Source organism: Lissotriton vulgaris, chromosome 1_2 (assembly GCF_964263255.1).
Source record: "Lissotriton vulgaris chromosome 1_2, aLisVul1.2, whole genome shotgun sequence".
Classification (NCBI taxonomy): Eukaryota; Metazoa; Chordata; class Amphibia; order Caudata; family Salamandridae; genus Lissotriton; species Lissotriton vulgaris.
This window is the reverse complement of record NC_141686.1, coordinates 294,527,599-294,549,593: the sequence shown is the minus strand read 5'-3', so window position 1 is coordinate 294,549,593 and position 21,995 is coordinate 294,527,599. Positions and strand designations below refer to the sequence as shown.

General features: G+C 48.4%; 1 protein-coding gene across 1 annotated transcript in view; it reads left to right on the top strand.

The window, feature by feature from the left end:
- Positions 1-21,995, top strand: part of ANKRD13D (ankyrin repeat domain 13D) — a 134,448-nt gene that overhangs the window by 38,005 nt on the left and 74,448 nt on the right. The window contains exon 8 of the mRNA XM_086953269.1: positions 19,166-19,247. Within this exon, the coding sequence (XP_086809395.1) occupies positions 19,166-19,247 (82 nt within the window). The remainder of the gene's footprint in view (positions 1-19,165; positions 19,248-21,995) is intronic.

The following is a 21,995-nucleotide window of genomic DNA, read 5'->3' as shown; positions in this document are numbered from 1 at the left end:
CCGCGCTGTCCCACATAGACGCTACATCTTCATCTGACATGATTTGTCTGGGTACCCAAATGTTAACACCCAGTATGCCCCCCTCGGCAGAGTGAGTAGCACTTGTGGTAGAGAGGCCAAGTATCGGTGCAGACAGCTAGTCACTAGGGGAAGACGGTGAACCATATGGATGCAGCCATACATATCCGCATCATGCCTGGTGTGAACACAAACCTCCTTTTGTGGTGTCTGTGGTGCTACGTCTGGTGCTGTAAAATGCATGCCTACAAAACTTGTCAGTTGTATAGCTTACTTTACATGGTGCAAGTGTTTCCGGTGCCCAATAGTGTCCGAGCTTACTGCTCACTTACTGTCTGTTCCCCCAGAATAGATGTTCACCCGTGCCCCAATGAGAACAGAGGATTTATTTATTCTTTCAGACCATTAAGGGATCTTTTTCTTTTATAGTATGAGCATATATTTTAAATGCAGGGTGTGAGGAAACTAGGTGTATAATATGGTGTGGTTGTGAGACCTCACTGTGTAATACACGACCAACCCTCCTAGGAAGAGTCATGCTTCGATTGTCAAACCTTAGCTCCACCCAGGGTAGCTGTGGGTCTGAGCAGTTAAGCTTTAGCAAAGGAACATATACACATTACCAAAACTATTGAAGAAGAAAAACTCGTGAAATCTGGCACCAGTTTATAGAAATAGCCTATATTTTTATGAATTTATGGACACTAAAATGTAAAAGGTCCACTGGAAGATTCCAGCGATATAGATTTTAAAAGGAACAACAAATCCAGACTATTCTCTTAACCATGAACAAACACTGGCAAATTCAACAAATTTGGCACTTAAAACTTTTTCAAGAAAATTTGGTCAAAGTGAAATGCCTTTACTTGGAGTTACTTTGGGCAACCAACTCCAGCAGGGAGCCAACCAGTGGGGCCAGCGAGGTCCAAAGAAACAGTTACCAAAACAAAAGAAGCAGTCTTCCATCCATTCTAGCGTCAGTGGTCCCTTGCCGGATGTGTGGTTGACAGGGCTCTTCCTGAGGCCACTCCTCGGTCCATTGTGCTGGTGGGGTGACTTTGGCCACAGGGGTGAACGTCCCTCAAAGTCCTCTTTGGTCCAGCAAAGGTTCAGATGCCACACTTCACATGGCACAGCAAAACCAGCTGCTCCCTTCTTTTGGTGATCTCTCCTTCTGGGTTACCAATCCACACTCCAACAAGTCTCTGGGTCCAGCAGACCCTTCAACTTTTGAGCATCAGGTCACGTTCTCTTGGGGCGTGGCTTGGATGCCGAGGCAGATGGCAGCGTGAGCGCCGAGCTCCGCTCGTGAACTCCGCAATTATCCTGTAAATCGACCCCTAGACCCCCCTGAGTAGCCAGGGGGGACATAGATGTGACTGGTAGCTGCCCTGGAGGGAGCCAGTGATTTTGGACGGCAAAATCCGGAGATACGGAGCAATTTTCGGCCCTTGCCGGTCGTGGATAGAAGAATTAAGATGGCGGCGTCGCCCTCGTAAGCGCCCACTGAACTGGCGGAGTGGTGAGCGATGGTGCTGGCCTGGAGTGTGGGGCGGATCTCCTCGAGGACCAACTAGGTGCACACGATAACTGGAGAGAGTGCCCGTGTGACCGCTGGGTTGGAGACGACCAGAAGCCTGAGGTGCTGGAACGGCGGGGCCTACGATCGACGGGCCGGGGGGCCATTTTGAGGGCCTGCTACGCATTAGCATGTCCTACGTTTCGATCTGCTGCGGAGGGCACTGGAGGCCTCTGATATGGGCAAGCCCAGAGGGAGGAAAAATGAGGACCTGCAACCCTCCGATGCAGAAGGCCCAGCCCAAGACGAACAAGACTCATCCCGGCCACCGCAAGACCAAGGACTGAAACTATAGCTGGATAAAATCCTGACCGCCATTTTGGAATCTGGCACTGCCCTACAACATGACATTGCACAGGTGGCGACTGGACTGGGCCTACTACGGGCAGATGACTCGAAGCTGGCAGACAGGGTGAAACAGGCGGAGATCAAGATTCAGGAGATCGAACCTGCTCAAGCCGCACTAACCAAAGGCATGGCGAGTGTTCTGGAATGGATCGCAGTGCTAGAAAAGCAGGCGGAGGATGCGGAAGGGAGGAATAGACGGAATAACATTCGAGTGGTGGGCTTGCCGGAAAAGATTGAGGGATCCGACATGGTGAATTACTTGGACACCTGGCTGCGAACAGTGGTGGTCCCGGAGGGCTTATCTTCCTTCTACACCCTGGAGCGTGCGCACTGAGTTCCAGCTAGACCGCCGCAGCAGGGGTGCCCTCCTAGGCCTGTGGTGGCGCGCCTGTTGCACTTTAGGGACAGGGACTTGCTGCTACAGAAAGCCCGGGTGGATGGCCCATTCCAGGTAGACAACAGCAGAGTTACTCTGTTCCCAGATTACTCGTTTGAAACGCAGCAGCGCCGTATGTCTTTCCAGGCCACCAAGAAGGAACTCTGCGCGGAGGGGATTCAATACTCCTTGCTATTTCCGGCCAAGCTGCGCATCGCTCTGGAGGGGAATACTCCTTTTTATGAAACACTGGAGGAGGCATGGACATGACTGGAATCTTATAAGGCAGGCAAAGATGGACAGGTAGCGGAAGCACGAGAAGTGGCTAGAGAATCCTTGCCCCGTCGATCCCGGCGATTGAGGCGCCGTAAGAGGGACCTGCAAAGACCATCAACTTCGCAGACTGAATTGGAGCGTGGGGGAGCACTGCAGGCGGTGACTGAGATCTCCGGGGACTTGCCGCTGTCCTCCCCGAAAGGATCAGACTTGGACACTGATAAGGGGCAATCGAAGGCGGACTCGTCTGCATCGGACAGTGTACATCTGCCACTGGTTACTCCTGGGACTGCGGATGCTCTGTTAGATGAGTAGACTTGATAATTCTAACGTGATGTGGGGGCGTTGGCTCTAGTTAGGAACGATACAGGGCTTGGTAGTACCTCCCAAGAACAGTTGGATGCGTGACACGATGGGACTCCATAATGATTCGCTATACGAGCTAATAAGTGGGGGTTCATGGAGGGGGGTTTTTGTTTCATGGGGATTCTAAGTTGGAAATAGGGCGATGTTTTGATTTACTACAGAGTATTTGCTAGGCTCTATCCATCCCCACCGGATGGTAATTGTTGGGTTGGTTTGGATGGGATTCACTATGTTGGTGCCTGTTCTGGGGAGGAGGGCAACTTGCTGGGTGGGGCGGGCCTGTTGGGGGAAGGGATTGTTTTTGTTACAGGGAAGAGCCTGCCGGCGCGGCTGCAGAGGAGGAGTTCTGGAGGGATCTCACACCTATAGAATGGGTCCATTGCCTGACGTGAAATGTGTGACTTGGAATGTGCGGGGATTTCACTCAATGCAGCGGAGGTATAAGGTCCACTCCTACTTAGTTAGAAGGGGTGCGCAGATGGCGTTCCTGCAAGAAACACATTTGACCAAGGCAGAGGGGGCAGCACTGCAGCGAAGATGGCGAGGGCAACTTTACTACACTACTTATTCTGCTTTTGCGCGAGGGGGGTCTTGATTTGAGTTAGAGCGGAGGTCCCGTTTCAGATGACCGCGCAGTTAGTTGACCCGGAAGGATGTTATGTGGCGGTTGAAGGCTGCTTGAATGGACGGGAGGTAACCCTTTGTAGTGTTTATGCCCCCAATGTGGAGCAGATACCGTTATTTGAGTGCTTGTCTGACGCTCTGGCGGGCTATTTCCCGAAGCCGGTGTTGCTGGGGGAAGACTTCAACTCCATTACAGACGTGGACATGGATAGATCGCACCCATCGTTGCCTGGTGCTCCGATCCACAGATTAGCTAAATTTAGAGCCCAGTGGCAAGATCATTGGGGGCTAGTGGACATTTGGAGAGCACAGCACTTGGCTGAACGTGATTATTCTTTTTTCCTCTGCACTCCATGATCTGCATGTACGACTTGATGCGATCTTGTGTAGTCCTGGTCTGGCTACTATGGCAGCAAGCAGCGAATATTTATCCCGCACGATCTCTGACCACAACCCCCTGTTGGTGGGGTTTTGCTGGATTGAGTTGCGCCCGGCTATCCAGACCTGGAGACTGCGCCCGGAATTACTAGAGGATTCTGCCTTCCGGAAGGAGCTGGGCACGGGTATTACACAATTCTTTGCAGAGAACGAGGGCACGGCTGAGACAACTGCTTTAAGGTGGTGACCCAGGGGTTCTGCATCGCCAAATGGGTCGGGGTGCTAAAGCAGTTATTGCAGGACGTTGAGGTTGCGGAGAGCGCCCTCAGGGAGGCTGAACATGTGCGCACGCTGAGAGAGATAAGGTTGGCACGTTGTTGGCGTGGCTGGCTAATCCCATACCTAGAAACATCCCTATCTTGGCGTCGGCGCCCCCATTGGGGAACCTAGTTTATACGCAGCATCAAATTAATGACCGGTTTCGCTCTTTCTATGCGGACCTATATACGAGTCGCCTGCACGCCGCGGAGACTGATGTTCAGGCATTTCTGGCGGGTCTGGAGCTGCCTATGATAGAGGAGGAGCAGGCGGACTCTCTGGGATGGGATATCTCGCTCGCCGAGATCCGATGTGCAATTAAACAGCTGGCGCGGAATAAGACTCCAGGAGGAGACGGGCTGCCTGTGGAATTTTACTCGACTTACATTGATGAGCTGGCTCCTAGACTGCTTTCGATGTATGGCGAGGCCAAGTTGCTGGGGGTGTTGCCGGCGTCCACTAGGGAGGCCATTATCGATCCCCTTCTCAACCCTGGGACGGATTCCACGGATCCAGCGGCGTATCGTCCTTTGTCAATGCTCACTACGGATTATAAGATCCTAAGTCGGGTGCTGGCTACTCGGCTCCTTCCTTTTATGACGCAGTTGGTTCACCCCGATCCATCTGGGTTTATCCCTACCCGTAACACTGCTGGCAGTATTCACAGGCTTATACGAGTGCTGGGGGGTGAGCGTGGCGACACTGACCAGGCAGTGGTCCTCTCTGTGGACATTGCGAAAGCGTTTGACAGCTAAATTGGCCTTCTTTGTTTTCAGCTATGAGGGCGTTTGGTCTTGGAGAAGGGTATATCCGCTGGACAGAAATATTGTACTCCGCTGCGAGCGCTAGGATAAAGGTAGGTAGGGTCATTTCCGCTTCGTGCCCAGTGGGACGAGGCACCAGGCAGGGCTGCCCACTCTCTCCGTTGTTATTTGCTCTGGCTATAGAGCCGTTAGCGGCGCGTGCTAGGATGGGGAGTGCATACCGGGCATACAGCTTTGTGGGCGGAGGCATTATATTTCATTGTATGCGGACAACCTGGTGCTCTTCTTGAACGACACGAATGAGGAATTAGTAGGAGCGCGGGACCTGCTCGGTCGCTTCGGAGAGGTTTCGGGCCTGCGAGTCAATTGGGCAAAGACTTGCGTGTTTCCAGTAACTAGGGCTCACGGCCCGCCTTTGCACCTGCCTTATGTGACGTGGGAACTCAGGTGCCTCCCCTACCTGGGGACTCATATCTACCATACTCAGGACGACCTACTTGAGGGTTACCTTGGATGGGCACTCAGGGGGCTCAAGGGCAGCATGCACTTCTGGAGTACTTTACCACTTTCGGTGCAGGTCAGGTGGCACTATTGAAGATGGTGGCACTCCCACGATTGCTGTATTTTTTTCCGCACCCTGCCTATACAAATACCTGTTGCATTGTTTTGTCTACTCCGCTCAGCGGTGGGTGGCTTTATCTGGGGGGCGGGGAGGCGCCGAGTAGCATTGGACACGCTAATAGGGCCTAGAGCGGAGGGGGGCCTCGCGGTCCCTGACTTCGAACTGTATTATCTAGCGGCGCAGTTTCAGAGCTTCACCCAGGCAGTGGCGCAGGAATTTTGTGGTCCGGAGCGGGAATTTGAACCTGATGTGCTGCGGCATCTCTTGTCATGTGTGGTACTACAGCAAAGGTTGAGAGTTGATGGACTGTCGGTTGAAGAATGCGCGTTAAGGCACTGTTGGAAACGCTATCACAACAGGATAGGGGTGCAGAGACCTTACGCTCCAGAGATACCGTTAGGTATGTGCACAGCTCTGCCACATGGTGGGATTGGTCAGCCCTAGCTAATTGGGAGATGTTTGGATTGCAGATGGTTGGGGACGTATTCGCTGACGGCGCACTGCTGCCTTACGGTGCATTGCAGTAGACTTTTGGACTCCCAAGGGGGCATTTTCTAATTCATGCAGCCCTAGTTACCGCCATTCAGAAACAATGGGGGGGCGGGCCTGTCGGAGCCTCCGGTAAATGCAGCGTGTTAGTACGTAGTGATGGTGGCAGGTACCTTTAAGGCCGTAACTTGTGTATATAGACGCATGCTCGGGGAAGGGTCGACACCATTGCAGAGGCTGCAGGTGCAGTGGGGGGCGGATATAGGCAGGGAGATCCCGGACTCAGCCTGGTCACATGTGTTAAGGAGGGCATGGAAAGGTACTAGGAACGCTATTTTCCTGTTAATTCAATTTTTTATTTTACACAGAGCATACCTCACACCAGAAAAGATCAATCTGTATTTTCACACGGACTCTGCAAAATGCCCCAGATGTAGATTGAGAAATGCAGATTTAGTGCACATGCTTTGGGATTGCCCACATCTAGGTACCTACTGAGAGGAGGTCCTCACTTTACTCTGCAAGGTGACGGAGAAGCAGATAGACCTGGAAAAGAGGGCCTGTCTCTTGCATTGTTTCCACACACAAGCAAAACAAAGGTGACAAACAAGTTCTTAGATTTGGGGCTGCTGTTCGCCAAACGTGAAATCACGCCCCACTGGAAAGATAAGGTAGGGCCTGGCTATCTCAGATGGAGGGCGGAGATGCTTAAGTGGGCCAGCAGTGAGGGCACAGTGCGTTTGCAGCAGGCTCATAGGTCTCACAACGATAGGGCTTTAGAGGCAGCTCGGGCATGGGAGGCATTGGTAGTGGACTTGAAAAGGGAGGATGAGGATACTGACTCAGATGAGTGATATGACTGTGGAGGGGGACTAGTGGGCCACTCACCTAGCTGATTGGGATAGGAACAACGTTATGGCTCCCCGATTCCGTAATCTGTCACTCTGAACTACGTGGATGCCCTGATGGTGTCAACAAATGATCCCTTGGTACAAATTATGGCTCTGATCACTTTCTTAGTTCGCGCCGGCAGGAGGGAGGGTTAGAAGAGGGTTCTCAGGGTGGGATGTGGACGGGTTGTTGCATGGAGTATTCTGGCAAGAACGCTTGTTACTTTCCAATCTGTGAAGGCCTGGGAAGTTCTACTGATGAATATATTGGTTACTTGAGATGTATACTCTTAATTATTACTCCTGGGTATCGGGCTCGAAGGGATCGTAACTGGTCATCTATACAAGACCATTATGCTTTGTAAGTCCGTGCTCAACCTTACACGTTTGTTGATAAAAATAATAAAAAGATGTAAAAAATTGTTTTTAAACGGGTCACGTTCTCTTAAGCTGCACTGAGAAGTGGAGTGACGATCCGTTCATCTTGGCCATCAACTGTCCCAGGCAGGCTTCTTCAGCTTTTGTGACCCTGTGCTGTGAACAAGAAGTCCTTCAACTTGCTCTTGGACTCTGCTTCTGGTTGAGCTCTGGGGACGACTTCTCCAGGAGTAGGACATAGCAGCCCCAGTCCTATACCTCACTAGCCCAAGGAGTAGTAGGTGCAACTTTTTAGCAGTATGCTCCTGAAAGAGACTACGTTACAATAAGTTAAAAATCATGAAGACACTCCTGAACACACCAATGATTACTTTGTTCTGTAAAAATCCCTGTTTACATAGAATTCATCAGTCATGGTTGCCAGTTCTAATTGAGCACCCTACAAGGACCCGCTCTCTCTTATAGTCTGTTTTGAGCACACTGTGGGCCCTAAGTTAGATGTATTCCACCAGGGCTGGAGTGCCAGTTGATTTAATTACTGTGAGAAGGAAGTCCCGGGGTCTGCAACCGGTAGCTGGTGGTCAGGTGCTATTCTTATTTGGTGAGTGAACTTGCTGACTCTAGCAAGAAGGCAAGTAGATGTTTCCGAAAAGCGCCATGTTCTCAGGCCCTTGTCCTTTAGTGCTGGGCACATCAGACGATGACGGTCCGTGGCTAGTTTTGGGCAACAGCATAGGAGTAGCTAGGTTTCCCTGTGGTAATTGCATAACCGACGAGACGCAATTGTCTTTTTGCATCCATTTTGTGTTGAAGTCCAGAATCCTAAGGGCGGTGAGATGGGAAAACAGGAATTTCATTCTAGCCTGGGCTGAGAGAGGATCACACACATAAGGTTGAGCTTACCCAGGGGTGTATGAGTTGTTTGGCGGCAATGTGAGATAATTATAATGGAGTGAGGATTGATCAAGTTCGAAGGAGAGTCTGAAGTTGACGCTTCACGGCTTTAGCCCAAACGGAATAGGGGATTTCATGGAGGGGCATACTCCCTGCCTCTGTTTTTAAGCGATGTATGGCTTGGTGCAGCTTCACGTGCCACGGGGAACTCTCTGTCCTAAAGATCCACTTTAAAGAGTGTTTAAGATTCTTTTCTGACGCTTTCAATCCTCTGATGTAATATTTTATTAGGTCCCAGTGAAGAACCTAGTCTGGTCTGTTTAGCCTGGTGTTTCGAGCATGTCTAGGCACCTGCAGCACTGTTTGGTATGCTTTTACCTGAGCTGCATTGATAGCATTCGTTAAGGCCCCTGGAAAGGATAAGTGGCCGTAAGTAATTGCGGGGCATTAGTTTGGCCCGGAGTACCGTCAACATGGGCTCCATCGATGGACTAGCTAGACGATAACTTAGTCGTCCAAGAGCCAGAATTATTTTGTTGATTTGCGGCTTTAGCTCCCTTATATGTTTGGACGCTGTGGCCCTCTCTGTTAACCAAACCCCCAAATAATTATAGCTATAGTTCCAATTCGATGCTCGCCAAAGGACCATGTTGCTTGCTTTTTATGGGAGTATTTCCCAAAGATGATTATCTTTGATTTGTTTTCGTTGATTTGCAGATTATTTTCCTGGGTGTAGGCTGCCTGACTTTTTAATGTTCTTTGGACCCCACCCTGGTGTCATCTGCATATTGGAGAGTGCCCAGGGTCGTCTGGCCGAATCTTGGAGGTACTAAGCAAGCGTCTATCAGAGCAAGCCCCCATTCTGCCATGTACAGATTAAATAGTAGAGGGGCCAGAACACATCCCTGCTTTAGCCCGGTGTTGGAGTAGATTCTTGAGGTTACTGATGTTGGGGTTAGTTTAACCTGAACCCGTATCCCCTCATAAAGGGCTTTTATGGCCTTTAAAGGGGGGACTGGCTACCCCAGGCTTCCAGTTAAATATTGGACACAGCATAGTCTTTCCAAGATTGTGGAACCGTTGCTGTGAGATATGAGGGATTTAATAGTGGCGTGAGCGTGGATGCAAAAAAGACTGGAGCTGATTTAAAGACTTGAGCTGGAATGCCATTTGGCCCTAGGTTCTGGTAGCCTAGATGGTCCTGGTGTACATACATCGAACTGAATGGGGCTATGGGTTCTCCCTGCACCTTTTGTGACTTGTTAACTGTGGCTGTGGCCTGCGCCCATTCTACACTGGAAGGACCCTCCTTGCTCGTGCGCCTGTATACTGCGCCTAAACGTACTGTTCCTACACATTGCCCGCAATGTTATTCTCTTTAGGTGGGTGCAAGAGCCAAGGCTGTTAATAAAGCTCCATAGCTTGCTGTAGTGAAAACTTTGAGCCAGTTCCTTTCCATGTGGGATCTCTTCAGCTCCCACACTTTATTTTCATATGTGGTTCGGAGGGCCGAGATTAAAGTCGACGGTGACAGCGGGGATCCATTCCTTTTTGCTTTAATATCCTTTCTGAGCTCACGTTTAAGTTGTTTCAAGCATTTTGGTGCTGTATATCATGGCGCCAATTGAATAGGGTTTAGGTTCCTGTGTGATCTGTTGGCATTTCCCAGGTAGCGCTGTAGGTCCTTTGTCAGTGTTTCCCAGAGATCAATGATGATCTTTGCGGAGTCTGGAATGCCACTTCCCTTCTGGCTACATACTCCATGAGGTTGGTGCTTAGGTTAGTAGTCCATTTTAATCTTTTATGTACCAGATGCCGTTCTTCACCTAGTGATGCACCAATTCATTCCAGGATATCCGCTGATTCCGGGGCCAGATTGAAAATGGCATCTGGCTATCCGATTGCTCTATTCTGCCCAATCCCAAGATGACTGAACCCTTCTCTTGGTGTGTGGAGCTCAGTAGCCCACCCTAGAGGTGTGGCCACCTCAAGAGTACACGCCAGTCGAAAAAGTTTGACCAGTGTTTTCCCCCTTCCCGATGCCATCCTGTCTACCTGAACAAAAGAACAGCCTTCTCAAGTGTGTTCACTGTTTGTCCTTCAAAGGTGGCTCCCCCTTGAAGCTCGCCTTTTGATCCAACACCCCATGTGGCTTCTTTCCAGGAGTAGGTAACACCCTCAATGGAAAGCCTCTATTGTTACCTGTTCTGGTAGCTGTGTTCACGTCTTCCGAGGTGGGCAGAAGGCTGTCTTGTGGCCAGCCTCGGCAAATGGTCACCGCAAAACTAGTCCACAGAGTGGCAACTTTCTAAAAGTTGCATGTTTCAACAAAGTATATTATTTTCGGCTTGGGCATGGAGTCAGGCTTAATGTAAGGAGTTGTTTAAAACCTTGAAATACCATCTTTGGTAGTACCATTCAGAGCTTAGCCTCGCTGAGTCTTCAGCCTGTACCCATGTACTTGCTACCATCTCTCTCACAGTAAAAACACATTTTTACTGTTAGAATAAGTGAATCACGTTCTACTTTTTGGTATTTTGCACCCTGCGCTCTGATTCAATAGGCCTGCTGTAGGTCATGATTTGCAAATACTAAGAAGGCATTTGGGGGCTTTGCCATTTGCTTAAAATGGCAAAGTCTAGTTAGCAGTTTTAAACTACTGGGCCAGCCTGCAGTGGCAGGTTAGGAGTCCTGTTTTTAATGTGTCCCACTCAGGGTGGCACAACAAGTGCTGCAGTCCCTGAGGGATTCTGTAACTTACAGAACTGGGATACCCCTGGTATTGTATACTAGGGAATTAGAAGTAAGTTTGTTTATGCCAATTGGATATAGGCCAATTAAATATACATCTTTTACAGTAAGGACACTAGCACGGAGGTCTGGTTAGCAGACCTCTCTGCACTCTCAGTTGGAAAAACCAGATGTATCGGTGGAAAATTGTGGGGGGCCATACCAAAAAAGGCATTTCCTTACACAGCCACATAATGACAAGTATGTGGAGTGCAGGTGATATTTGAAAAGGTGCTTAGCAGACAAGAGGACCAGCAAACGTCGAGAGATGCTGGAAAAGGTAAGTCTTGAAATGAGGCTGTGATTATAAAAAGAGATTATAGTATGCAGAGAAGGCGAGCGGACCATTTTATGATATGCAGAATGGGTAGGAAAATTAAAGAAATGTGTAGAAAGAGTGACCATTTGGAGAAACGACAATGCTGTTGTGAGGGAATGGGTTGTATTATATGGTGTGGTTGGGTGACCTCCCTGAGTAAAGACACTTACCAACCCCTCTAGGTTCAGTAGGTTTCATCTGTTAACCCCTCAGCTAAACCCTGGGTAGCTGTGGCACTGGGCAGTAGGGCTTACACAGAGGAGCAAGTGTTCAGCATTTAAACATCACCAAAACAATTGAAGAAGAAATTGACACGATGCTCAAATATACTGTATTTTTTATAAGATTTTAGACACTAGAATCAAAAAGATCCAGCAGAGGGTTCTTTAGATATACATTTTTCAAGTAATAATAAATCAAAGCAGTTTTACTCGACCATAAACCGGCCTTGGCAAAGTCAATGCATTGGACACTTGTCAATGCGTTCAGTTAGAAGTATTTGGGGCAACCCAATCTGATAGGGAGATAGTCCAGGAGACCAGCAAGACCCCCAGAACCATGATATCCGCGTTACAATGGATTACTGAGGAGTGGTCCGTATGCAAGTGATTACGATGCTCTAAGGAAGCTGTGTACGTGACACTGTTGATGGGAGTTTTCATGCTTCCTGCTGTGAATGGGACACTGACAGGTGTCTTCCTGCACAGATGGCGAGGGGGTCCTGATTGTGTGGGTCAGTGTTCCACAAAGTCCTCTCCCGTCGGGCCAAAGTCTAGTCGCTATTGGACTAACAGTTGCCCGTTGTCAAGGTCACATGCCATTCCTTCTTGGGCGATAACTTTCCTTCTTGGGTACCCAGCATCTCTTGGACAGCACTCCCGGGCTCTGAGAACTCTGCTGCAACTCCATGCGTCGGGTCTTGATACACTGTGCTGTACCGTGGTGGTGGTAGTGGCTTAAACACTTTGGGCTACCAACATGCCTCCGCTGTCCCTGTGCTGTGAACAGGAGGCTAGTCAGCTGACTCTTGGAGTTCTCTTGGCTTGACTAGACTCTGGAGACAGCTTCTCTCTGAGCCCCTCTCTTCACTAGCCACCAGGTGCAGGTAGTGGTCAATGGGCTACCAGGTTGCCTCCCACCGGTTGACCACTTCCTCGGCAGTGTGGCATCTGGCTATCCCAGGATGCACTATTTTGCCCACTCCCAAGATGGTGAGACCCCTCTCCTCGTATGCAGACCTCACAAGCCCACCCTGGGTGGTGGCTACCTCAGGGCTACACGCCTCTGGGTAAACATATTTGGCAACTGGTTTCTCCTTTTGGCCTCCTATGCCAGCCTGTGTACCTCAACAATGGGGCAGACCTCCCCCTGGTGCTACACACAGGGCCAGATTGGTTGGGAGGGGGCTAGTTCTTCAGCGATGGAGGCCGATTTTGTTACTGTTTGCGGTGCTGCAATATTGGCCCCTACTAACAAAAGCTTCACCCCCCCCCACCCCCCCCTCCTAGGGCTGGGCTAACAAAATTGCCAGGCTGCTTTGTGTTCCCAGTCCAGCGCTCATCAAAGGCGGCTTCACCTTTGAAGCCTGCCTTTTGGAGCTAACACCCAAGTGTCTTTCTGCAGGAGGGAGGGGACACATCCCTGGCCTGCAATCCCTCATTGTTCTCTCTCCAGGAGAGCAGAAAGCTGTCTCGTAGAGCAGGCTCCATTTATGGCTGGGAAGGAACAGGAGTTTTAAAGGCAACAAAGTGGCAGCTTTGTTAAAGCTGCACACTGCATCAAATTATAGTTATTTCCACTTGGGATGCAAGTTGGGCTTAATGTAACGAGTTGTAACCCTCTACTTGCTGATTAGGCCACCAAAGTGTTCACTCAGTTGAAATGTATGTTTTGCTTGTTTTACTGTGAGCCCTCTGGTAACCCTCTAACTTCCATGCAATGAAAGAGGAGTTGAGCTAACGGCTACGGCGGTCGACCTCGAAGCTTAGGAACTGGGTTCGAGTCTTGGCAAGGGAGCTCAACATCGTGCGATTCTGGGCAAATCACTTAATCTCCCCGTGCCTAACAATGTTTTTATATGTCCTCTGTAGCTCAACTGGTGCTTGTTTAAAGAGCTCTGGTAGAGTTTGCGTTATATAAAACTCTAAAATAAAAATACAATTTCAGGGTACAATTTACTAGGGACTTGCAGGTCAGATAGCCATTTCCAATTGAGTATAGCCAATTTGACCCACACTTTACAGTTGGGGCACTGTCGCTGAGTCTGATTAGCAGGCCTCAATGCTCTGAGTCGAAACCAGCAGCATCAGTCGAAAAACTTTGGGGGGGAAAGGGGGAATAAAAGAGGCATTTCCACGCACGGAATCTAGGCATCATCCTGGATTCCTCACTCTCGATGACCAGACAAGTCAACGCCGTCTCTTCATCTTGCTTCAACATTCTTCGCATGCTCAAAAAAACATTTCGCTGGATCCCCACCGAAACTAGAAAAACGGTCACACACGCACTGGTTACAAGCCGCCTGGACTACGGAAACACCCTTTACGCCGGTACCACCGCAAAACTTCAGAAAAAACTCCAACGCATCCAGAACGCATCAGCCAGACTCATACTAGACATCCCGCGTAAAGAACACATTTCTGGTCACCTGAAAAACCTCCACTGGCTCCTCGTCAATAAGAGGATAACTTTCCGCCTCCTCACCCACGCACACAAAGCTCTTTACGAACTTGGACCCGAATGCCTCAATACACGTCTTTCCTTCTACACCCGCCACCCCGCCAGCTGCGCTCTTCCAACCAAGCCCTCGCTGCTGTTCCCCGCGTCAACAAAACCACCATGGGAGGAAGATCATTCTCCTTCCTAGCGGCCAAAACCTGGAACTCGCTTCCCATGCACCTTCGCCTCACTCAAAACCACCTAGCATTCAGAAAGCAACTTAAAACCTGGATATTCGAGAAGTAATTCCCCACCCCTCTTCAAGCGCCTTGAGACCCTCTGGGTATGTTGCGCGCTATATAAATTTATTGACTTGACTTGACTTCCAGATATGAAAGAAAAGACAATGTGTAGTTGTAGAAAATAATCTAAGTAAATATTTCCACAACTTGAGGGCAATTAAAAAGAAGCACAGCAATAAAGAGGAAGGAAGAAGAATAGCAAGAACAATGCAATAAGAAGGCGCGATGTGTTAATAGGCCTGGGCACCCAGATTAAGAGAAGCAAGGGCACCAACACAGCTAAAATGAGACCTCGACTGAATATGAACCTATTGGGGCCAGACTATTTACAGTTACAGAAAGAGGAGTACTGCTTTGTACCGTTCCCAGCAGAGAAAGGAGCGTATTTCATTGAAAAATAATTGGAAAGGGGAGACAGCTGCCCCAGATGTGGAGTGGGGGGAGCGCGCTTCCTACATTTAGCCAGGGACTGCCCATTGGTCAAGAGATTCTGGATGGGGGTAGTAGAGCGCATAGTCATCATCACAAGCCTTCTGATAGTCATGAATCCCCTTGATTGTTTGCTGGTGCTGGTTCCCAAGCCCAAAAGAAGGAACCTTTCCTACAAACTATTGCAATTAATGTTGGTACTTGCTAGGCGTAGGGTGGCGATTACCTGGATGGGACAGAGGGCCCCAGAGGTGCCCACCTGGCTTAAGGATGTGAGGGAATGTCCCTGGCTGAGGAAACTCATATGCAGCTCACGCAGAGGGACGAGAAGCTGCAGGATGATTTACTCGCTTGGCGAACTATGTGTGCCTCAGGGCTGGCAGAAGGGGGCGGTCATCCCAGAGTGACTCTGATGGGGCAAGTGACGAATTGTTCTCGCCAGTGAGGTCGGGGTCTGACTGGGAGGGAGGGGGGCACTGCTAGGGCTTATTTATTACAAGGGATTGGGTGGTGCTCGGCTGCTTCCTCATGCTACTTTTTCACTCTTTGCCATTCTGTTACTCCTCATGTGTCTTACCTGTTCCGGTGATACCTTTGTCCTCAAGTGCCGCAATGAGGTTATCGAACTGTCTACATGTATTGTAACGATGCCATTTTGAGGGGTGGGGGTTTATACATGTGTAACCAAAAAATAAAGTTTAAAAAAAAAAAGAAATGGAAAGGAGTAAACTAAATTTCTTTGATATTTTGATATTTACATTAGAAATAATACTGCTGTTACAGTTTCCACATTTTTAAAAAGTGAGAAATAACCCTGTTGGTTGGTAAAAACCAAGGTTGTTCTTTTTCTGATGGTGAATGCAGCGTAAAACTACAAAATCTGTTCACTTCATTTTCCCCAAAATTATTCATGGATCCGGTTCTTTGTTCAAAGAAAAACAATATCTAAACGCACACACAATGTTTTACAAGCAAAACATTTATGATATATTGCGTTGTTGTTTTTGGTCATGTTATGGTGCAAATATGTTTATACAGTTGGGCTATAGCATAATTATTTTTCTACGTTGGCAAAAACCTTAGCACCCTCTGTAAATCCCTAGTATATGATACCCCTAGTACCTAGGGCCTGGGGTACTAGAGAGAGCCCATAAGGCCTGCAGCACGATTTGTGCCACCCTAAGGGTCCCCTCGCCAAGCACATTCAGGACTGCCATTGTAGACTGCGTGTATTGGTGCAGACAAATGTAAAAACACGTCGCACATCCCTGTGTGCCACGTCCTCTACCACTGCATGTCATATTTGTAAGTCATCCCTACAGCAGGCCTAACAGCCCTAAGCAAGGGTGCTGAATATTACATGTGAGGGCACACCTGCATGAGCAGACATGCCCCTGTGCTGCTCAGTCCTATTACTGCCAGTGCAAATGGACAGGTAAGCCATTTAAAAACATGTGCTGGACTCTGGTGAAAGAGAGTTCTCCAGCGACAAGAGGACTTCACTGAAAATAGGGATGTTTGGTATTAAACATCTTGTATTGGTAAACCCACGCTGTCAGGGTTGCATTTACTAATACTTGCACCCAGAGGGCACCTTAGAGGTGCCCCTTGAAAACCTAACCGCCTCTAGTGTTCTTGCAGGCCGATTTCTGCCAGCCTGCTACTCTAGACGCTATTATGACCTCCTAGGGTGAGAGTCTTTGCTCTCAGGAGACCCAGAACTAGTCCTTGAACAGGAAGAGGGTATAACACACCTTCCCCTTAAGATGACCTGCTGATTCGCCTCCTTGGGCAGACGAGCTTCAAAGAAGCTGATGCTTTTGGATTGCAAATCTAGCTACCCTCAAAGGAGAGGAAGCCACCCCCCTAGGCCAAAGTCCCCGTGGCACCTGGGCAGGTGGGAACATTTGCTAGTCAGTTAAGCGCGCCACCTCCAGGATAGTACCACTCCTAAGGTGGGCTACTGGGAGGTGGACGTGATTTTTCAGAAATAGCCATCTTTGTGGTGACATACTTAAGAATTCTTGAACAGGGTTATGCCCGCCCACAGGAAGTGTACATATAAGGGACATAGTGACCGTAAGGGTCACAAACCCATTGGCTACTACTCTACACTCTCCTAACGCCCCTAAATTAAGAATTTAGGGGGGTCCCTGGAACCAATGAAGCAGATCCTGATGACCTAAGAAGAGAGAATACACCCAAGAGCAGCAAAAGCTGTGAAGAGAGGAGAAACAACTGACCCAGTGCCAATCCTGCAGGCCAGTCTGTATCACTTGGCGAAAACGGTGCCAAAGTCTACTAATCCTGCAGTTGTGACTCCAGAAACGTGGGAGGACTGCATGCCTTTGAAAAAGACTCCTGTGAACAGCGGACCTGTTCTGAAGATTCTCCAAAAGAGAAGACTGTGAGGCCTCTGGAACTGCCAAAACCCGACACCCGAAGCCCGATGCCTCTGCGCCGAGTTGAAGTGAGCCACTGGTGCCAACAAGGTCCCCAGCTCTCCAGAGCTAGAGTCCATCATGGTTTCACCCCTCCTGAACTCCCAACGTGGCCTGCAGCCTCTGCACGCAGGCCCGCTTAACTGTGTCAGTTCCGGTAAGGAAAGACCCGACACCTAAGGACACCCCTGCATACATCGCCCCTGGGCCTTGGAAAAGAGGACCAAAGATGTCCTGTCCCACCCCCATCAATTCCAGGCCTGAGCCCACTTGCTGGTTCATCCCGACTGGCTTTGTAACTAGATCCTGCAGCCTCTTTTCACAGTGACTAATCCCCATTGAAACGCATTGGGCTCCCGATGTGGATTTGCACCATACGCCCGTCCGCCCGTCCTCGTGACGCTGGGGGTTTACTGCTGGTGCTGCCTTGGACCTTGCCCACCACTCACCTTGACTCCTGGAGATTTGTCCTGCAAGTCAATGTACTGTACCTGTTTGCAGAACTTGTTCATCCGAACCTTAGTATAACATTGCAGAACTCAGAAATTTCATTAAGGGTCCTCCTTTTTAAAGTGAAAAGAATTTATATTTAAAAACATACTTACCTGAATTATTTTTCTCTGATGTCTAAACCTATATGAAGATACCTGCTGTTTTTAGAAGTTGGTGTCGATCTCCTTCTTGAGTTAATCCTAAGGCTGTTCGACCACACTACCTTCTAATAAAGCACTTTGGCATTGCATAGCAATCCCCTGTCCACTCATAAGGGAACCCCTGGACTCTTTACACGGTATAACAACTTATTGATACATCACATAGAGAGCCAGCTGCCTACAATCCACTTGTAATACCGTGGATTAATAGTATTTCCCTAATAGTTGATCTCACCTGTGTTTTACAGAAGAGCAAAAACAGCAGTCTGTCCCACATTGCTGGGTGACAGGCCCTCTATTCGAGACACCCAATAAGATCATAAACTTTTTTACTTTGTGCCAATTGGACAGTTGGCGTTCTTGTTTTCTTCCATAATTCCTCTTCTCTAACCATGTATAGCATATACAGTCCCGTTAAGGGGCAGTCCAAAGGGGAGGCCGGACCTCCCCTTCACTCACTGACTACTGGAACTCAAGACCTGTCTGTTCGACTAAAGCTCCCAATACCTCAGCACCTGAATACGTCCCGGGGTGATAAGTCACGTAGTACAAATACCAATGGATTGAGATACACAGACCCTTTGGATACTAATTAGACATAAGAAAGCTTCCAGGAACGAAAATAAACTGTTTGTAATGCCTTTAATGGAATTTGAAACGTCTGAAACCACCTATTAACATGTAAAGATATAGAATCATCTTTTAAAACCATTTTTGTGATTAGATGCTCGCGCTGTCCTTGTGCTGCCAGGATATAGAGCCCTCAAATGGTCCGAAAGCCACAGTACCATCACTATTTTGTGTATTCCGCTTTCCTGGAATTTGCAAATTCTCTTCTTGAACGTCTTTTTATCTTCTGCAGACACCGCCACTTTCTAGGAAGCTGGCGACACTTTCCCACACACATTTGAGTCCAGGTATTAAGGTTCGGCTAACTGACCTCCAATTTTCTGTCTTGAGTCTCTGCGCACCATAGATAGAGGGCATGTTGCCATATGGCTACAAATGATTGTGGACATTATATTCTTTTCCACTGCATTTTGAAGAGGATTATTTTCCCATGTTCTTTGCTCCTTTCTTTCAAAAAGAAACAAAGATGGCTGTCGCAGGTACAATTTTTTCTAAATTGTGAGACCGACCCCAAAAGGGCTAGGCAGATAAACCCAGTGTGCTATTCAACCTCATCTTCTTCAGATGGGTATTTAGAGCTGCCTCATCCAGTTTTTTTTGTTTTTCTCTCTGTTGCCTTTTAGGTTTACAGTGCCAGTAATGTGGAACTTGTCACTAAGACCCGGATGGAGCACCTTTCAGATCAGGACAAGTCTAAAAACAAAGGTAGGCGTAATTGAGTTAGGAAGACTATATAACTCTCCATGTGGTTCGGACATCTTCGTGCAGATCCTCAGACCATTGAGCAGGAATGAGAGGCATAATTACTGTTCAAAGGCAACGATTCCTGAGATGTCCAAAGTAATTGAATGTTTTTTCTTTATTTGGCTGGGGATCTTACAGTTTTGTGGCATGTCATTTTAGTGTTGCTTTCATCACTGCCATTCACTAATAAATCCTCTCTTGCAAAACCTGCCGTCGCAAGAAATGTATGCTGAGGAAACCTTAACAGCTCCTATTGTGTCATGTGATCCATGCAGCTTGCCTCTTCTTTTCTTCAAACCCTGGAGCACAATAAATTGGTGACCTGAGGCTATGCTTCCTCTATGCATGTGCAGCACACCCATCTTGCACTCCCTGGTGTCAGCATTCACTGGTTCATCCTGGCCAAACAGTGTTTAGTTGCGGACATGCTCCTGGCCCGTCATCCTAGCCTGGTAACTCTGATGGTTCCTCGAAGCTGCATTGTAGGCCTGCCTCCTTCCACCGTCACCCGTGCATCTCCTGCTTTGAGGCTTCTTCGGTTGGCCTGAATGCACACTCAGTCCTGCACTGTGGCCATCATCCAGTATGCTTCCAGCAATGTTAACCCCACTGCCCCCAATTCAACATTGTATCAACAGCTAAAGGAGCAGACAAACTGTGAAAATTACTTCACTGCCATCAAAGAAACTTAAAATGCAGTCGGGCTACCATTGCTTACTCACAGCACTATGGATCAGGTTCATAACCATTTCCATTTATTAGCCATTGGCTTGACCGCTAATTATAACGCAGGACTAGTGGTGCACAATGCACCTTTTGGATCCTCTGTGAACCCGCATTATAAGAGGTTGCTTCTCAAACCAACAAGACCAGGGAAACCATCAATGCCTTCCTTTCTTTTCTACATGTACAAATTTGTTGACAAAACATGTGAAAAATAATTCAGGCCAGCTTCTACAGCAAGATAATTCTTGTGACACTAGAACAGGGGTCTCCAAACCGGTCCTGGAGGGCCGGATCCATGCCAGATTTTTTTAAATAACTACATGTATCTCAATGGGGATATCCCAAAAATCTGGCACAAATCCGGCCCTCCAGGACCGGTTTGGAGACCCCTGCACTAGAAGAACCATGAAGGTTGCAATGCAACACATGTAGACTCGCATGAGGTCTCATGAAATTTCAGAGGTTCATGCATTGTAGTTTGAGTCACCCACCTGGCTGTGGAAACAATTCAGCTCGAGTTCACCTTCACACTCAAACCTTGCAAATGCTGAGATGCAAATTGAGTTCAAGAACATGTTTCAAGGAACTGGCTGATTGAAAGTCAAAAGAATCAAGCTTCAAATTGTTTACACAACCTTAACACTCCTGAAGATCTCCCTGCTTGGGAAGATGATTGGAGAAGCAGCCAGGCTAATCAAGGACCCCGAGTGCTTCAGGAGTCGTGACTCTGCGTTTAGTATACCTTTCCGTGGTGGTAGGGGTGTGTCTGGCTAGAACGCTGAACAGGAAGTTGCCTCCGTCCAGATGGGAGATGTCTTGTGCGTTTATTCTAAAGTTACCTTGAAGAATAAATGGCTTCACTTTATTAAAAAGGGGTAGTTCGAGCCAAGCTGCCCTGGTCTTTTCAGGGATGCTTTCCTTGATTGAGAGATTTGTATCTAGGGTGAATCCCAGAGAATGTATATGGTCTGTCAAAAGTGGCTTTACGTTGGAGATCCAGGCTTTAATCTGGGGTTATTGATGCCGTTAGCAAACAGGAGGATGTCTGTCTTTGGGGTTCAGCTTCAATTAGTTGACATCCAAGATTGGGTCAGTACAGGATGCTGGCTCTTTATGACACACCAAAAAAAAGGAATAGCTTAGCTTAGCTGATCTGCGCGCAGAGATGAATAGGTACAATGATCTGGCCGAAGATGAGATTAGGTATACCTCTCGGCGGCATAAAGCACGTAGACTAGGTGAAGGAGGCAGGCCAGGGCGTTTATTAGCGCAGAAAATACGAGTGGAGCCTAGGTAACACACAGTTACGCAGTTGGAAGATGACGAGGGAATACTGCACTGTGACACTCCAGGTATACTGGAGACTTTTAGAAAAACCTACACAGATTTTTACACAACACCACATACGGCATTGGAGGCTGAGATTCTGGACTATATTAAAGACTTAGAGCTAGTATGGCGTTCGGACGCTCACCGAGAGTATCTGGCTCAGCCAATAACGGAGGAGGAGACCCTTCTAGCCATTAATGCATTGCCGAATGGGAAATCACCAGGTCCAGATGGGTTTACTGGGGAATTTTATAAAGCCTATTCTGAATTGCTGATCCCCCGTCTCCTTAAAATGTATGGCAAGGCCTATGAAAATGAGATTCTTCCACAAACGTTACGTGGGGCACTTGTGGTAACCCTGCTAAAACCTGATAAAGTCCAACAAAGGCAGACTCGTATAGACCCCTTTCGTTAATCAACACAGATGTCAAAATACTCGCAAAGATTATCGCTACCAGACTCCAACCTCTTATGTCTTCAATAGTCCTCCCCGACCAATCGGGCTTCATTCCTTCCAGGTCGACCAGTCATAGTCTGCGCACAATCTTTGCCCTCCTACACCAGCTTCATCCAGACCTTGAGGCAGTAGCGGTGCTTCTCAACCCTGCTAAAGTCTTTGACTCTTTGGAATGGCCTTACATGCTGATGATATTG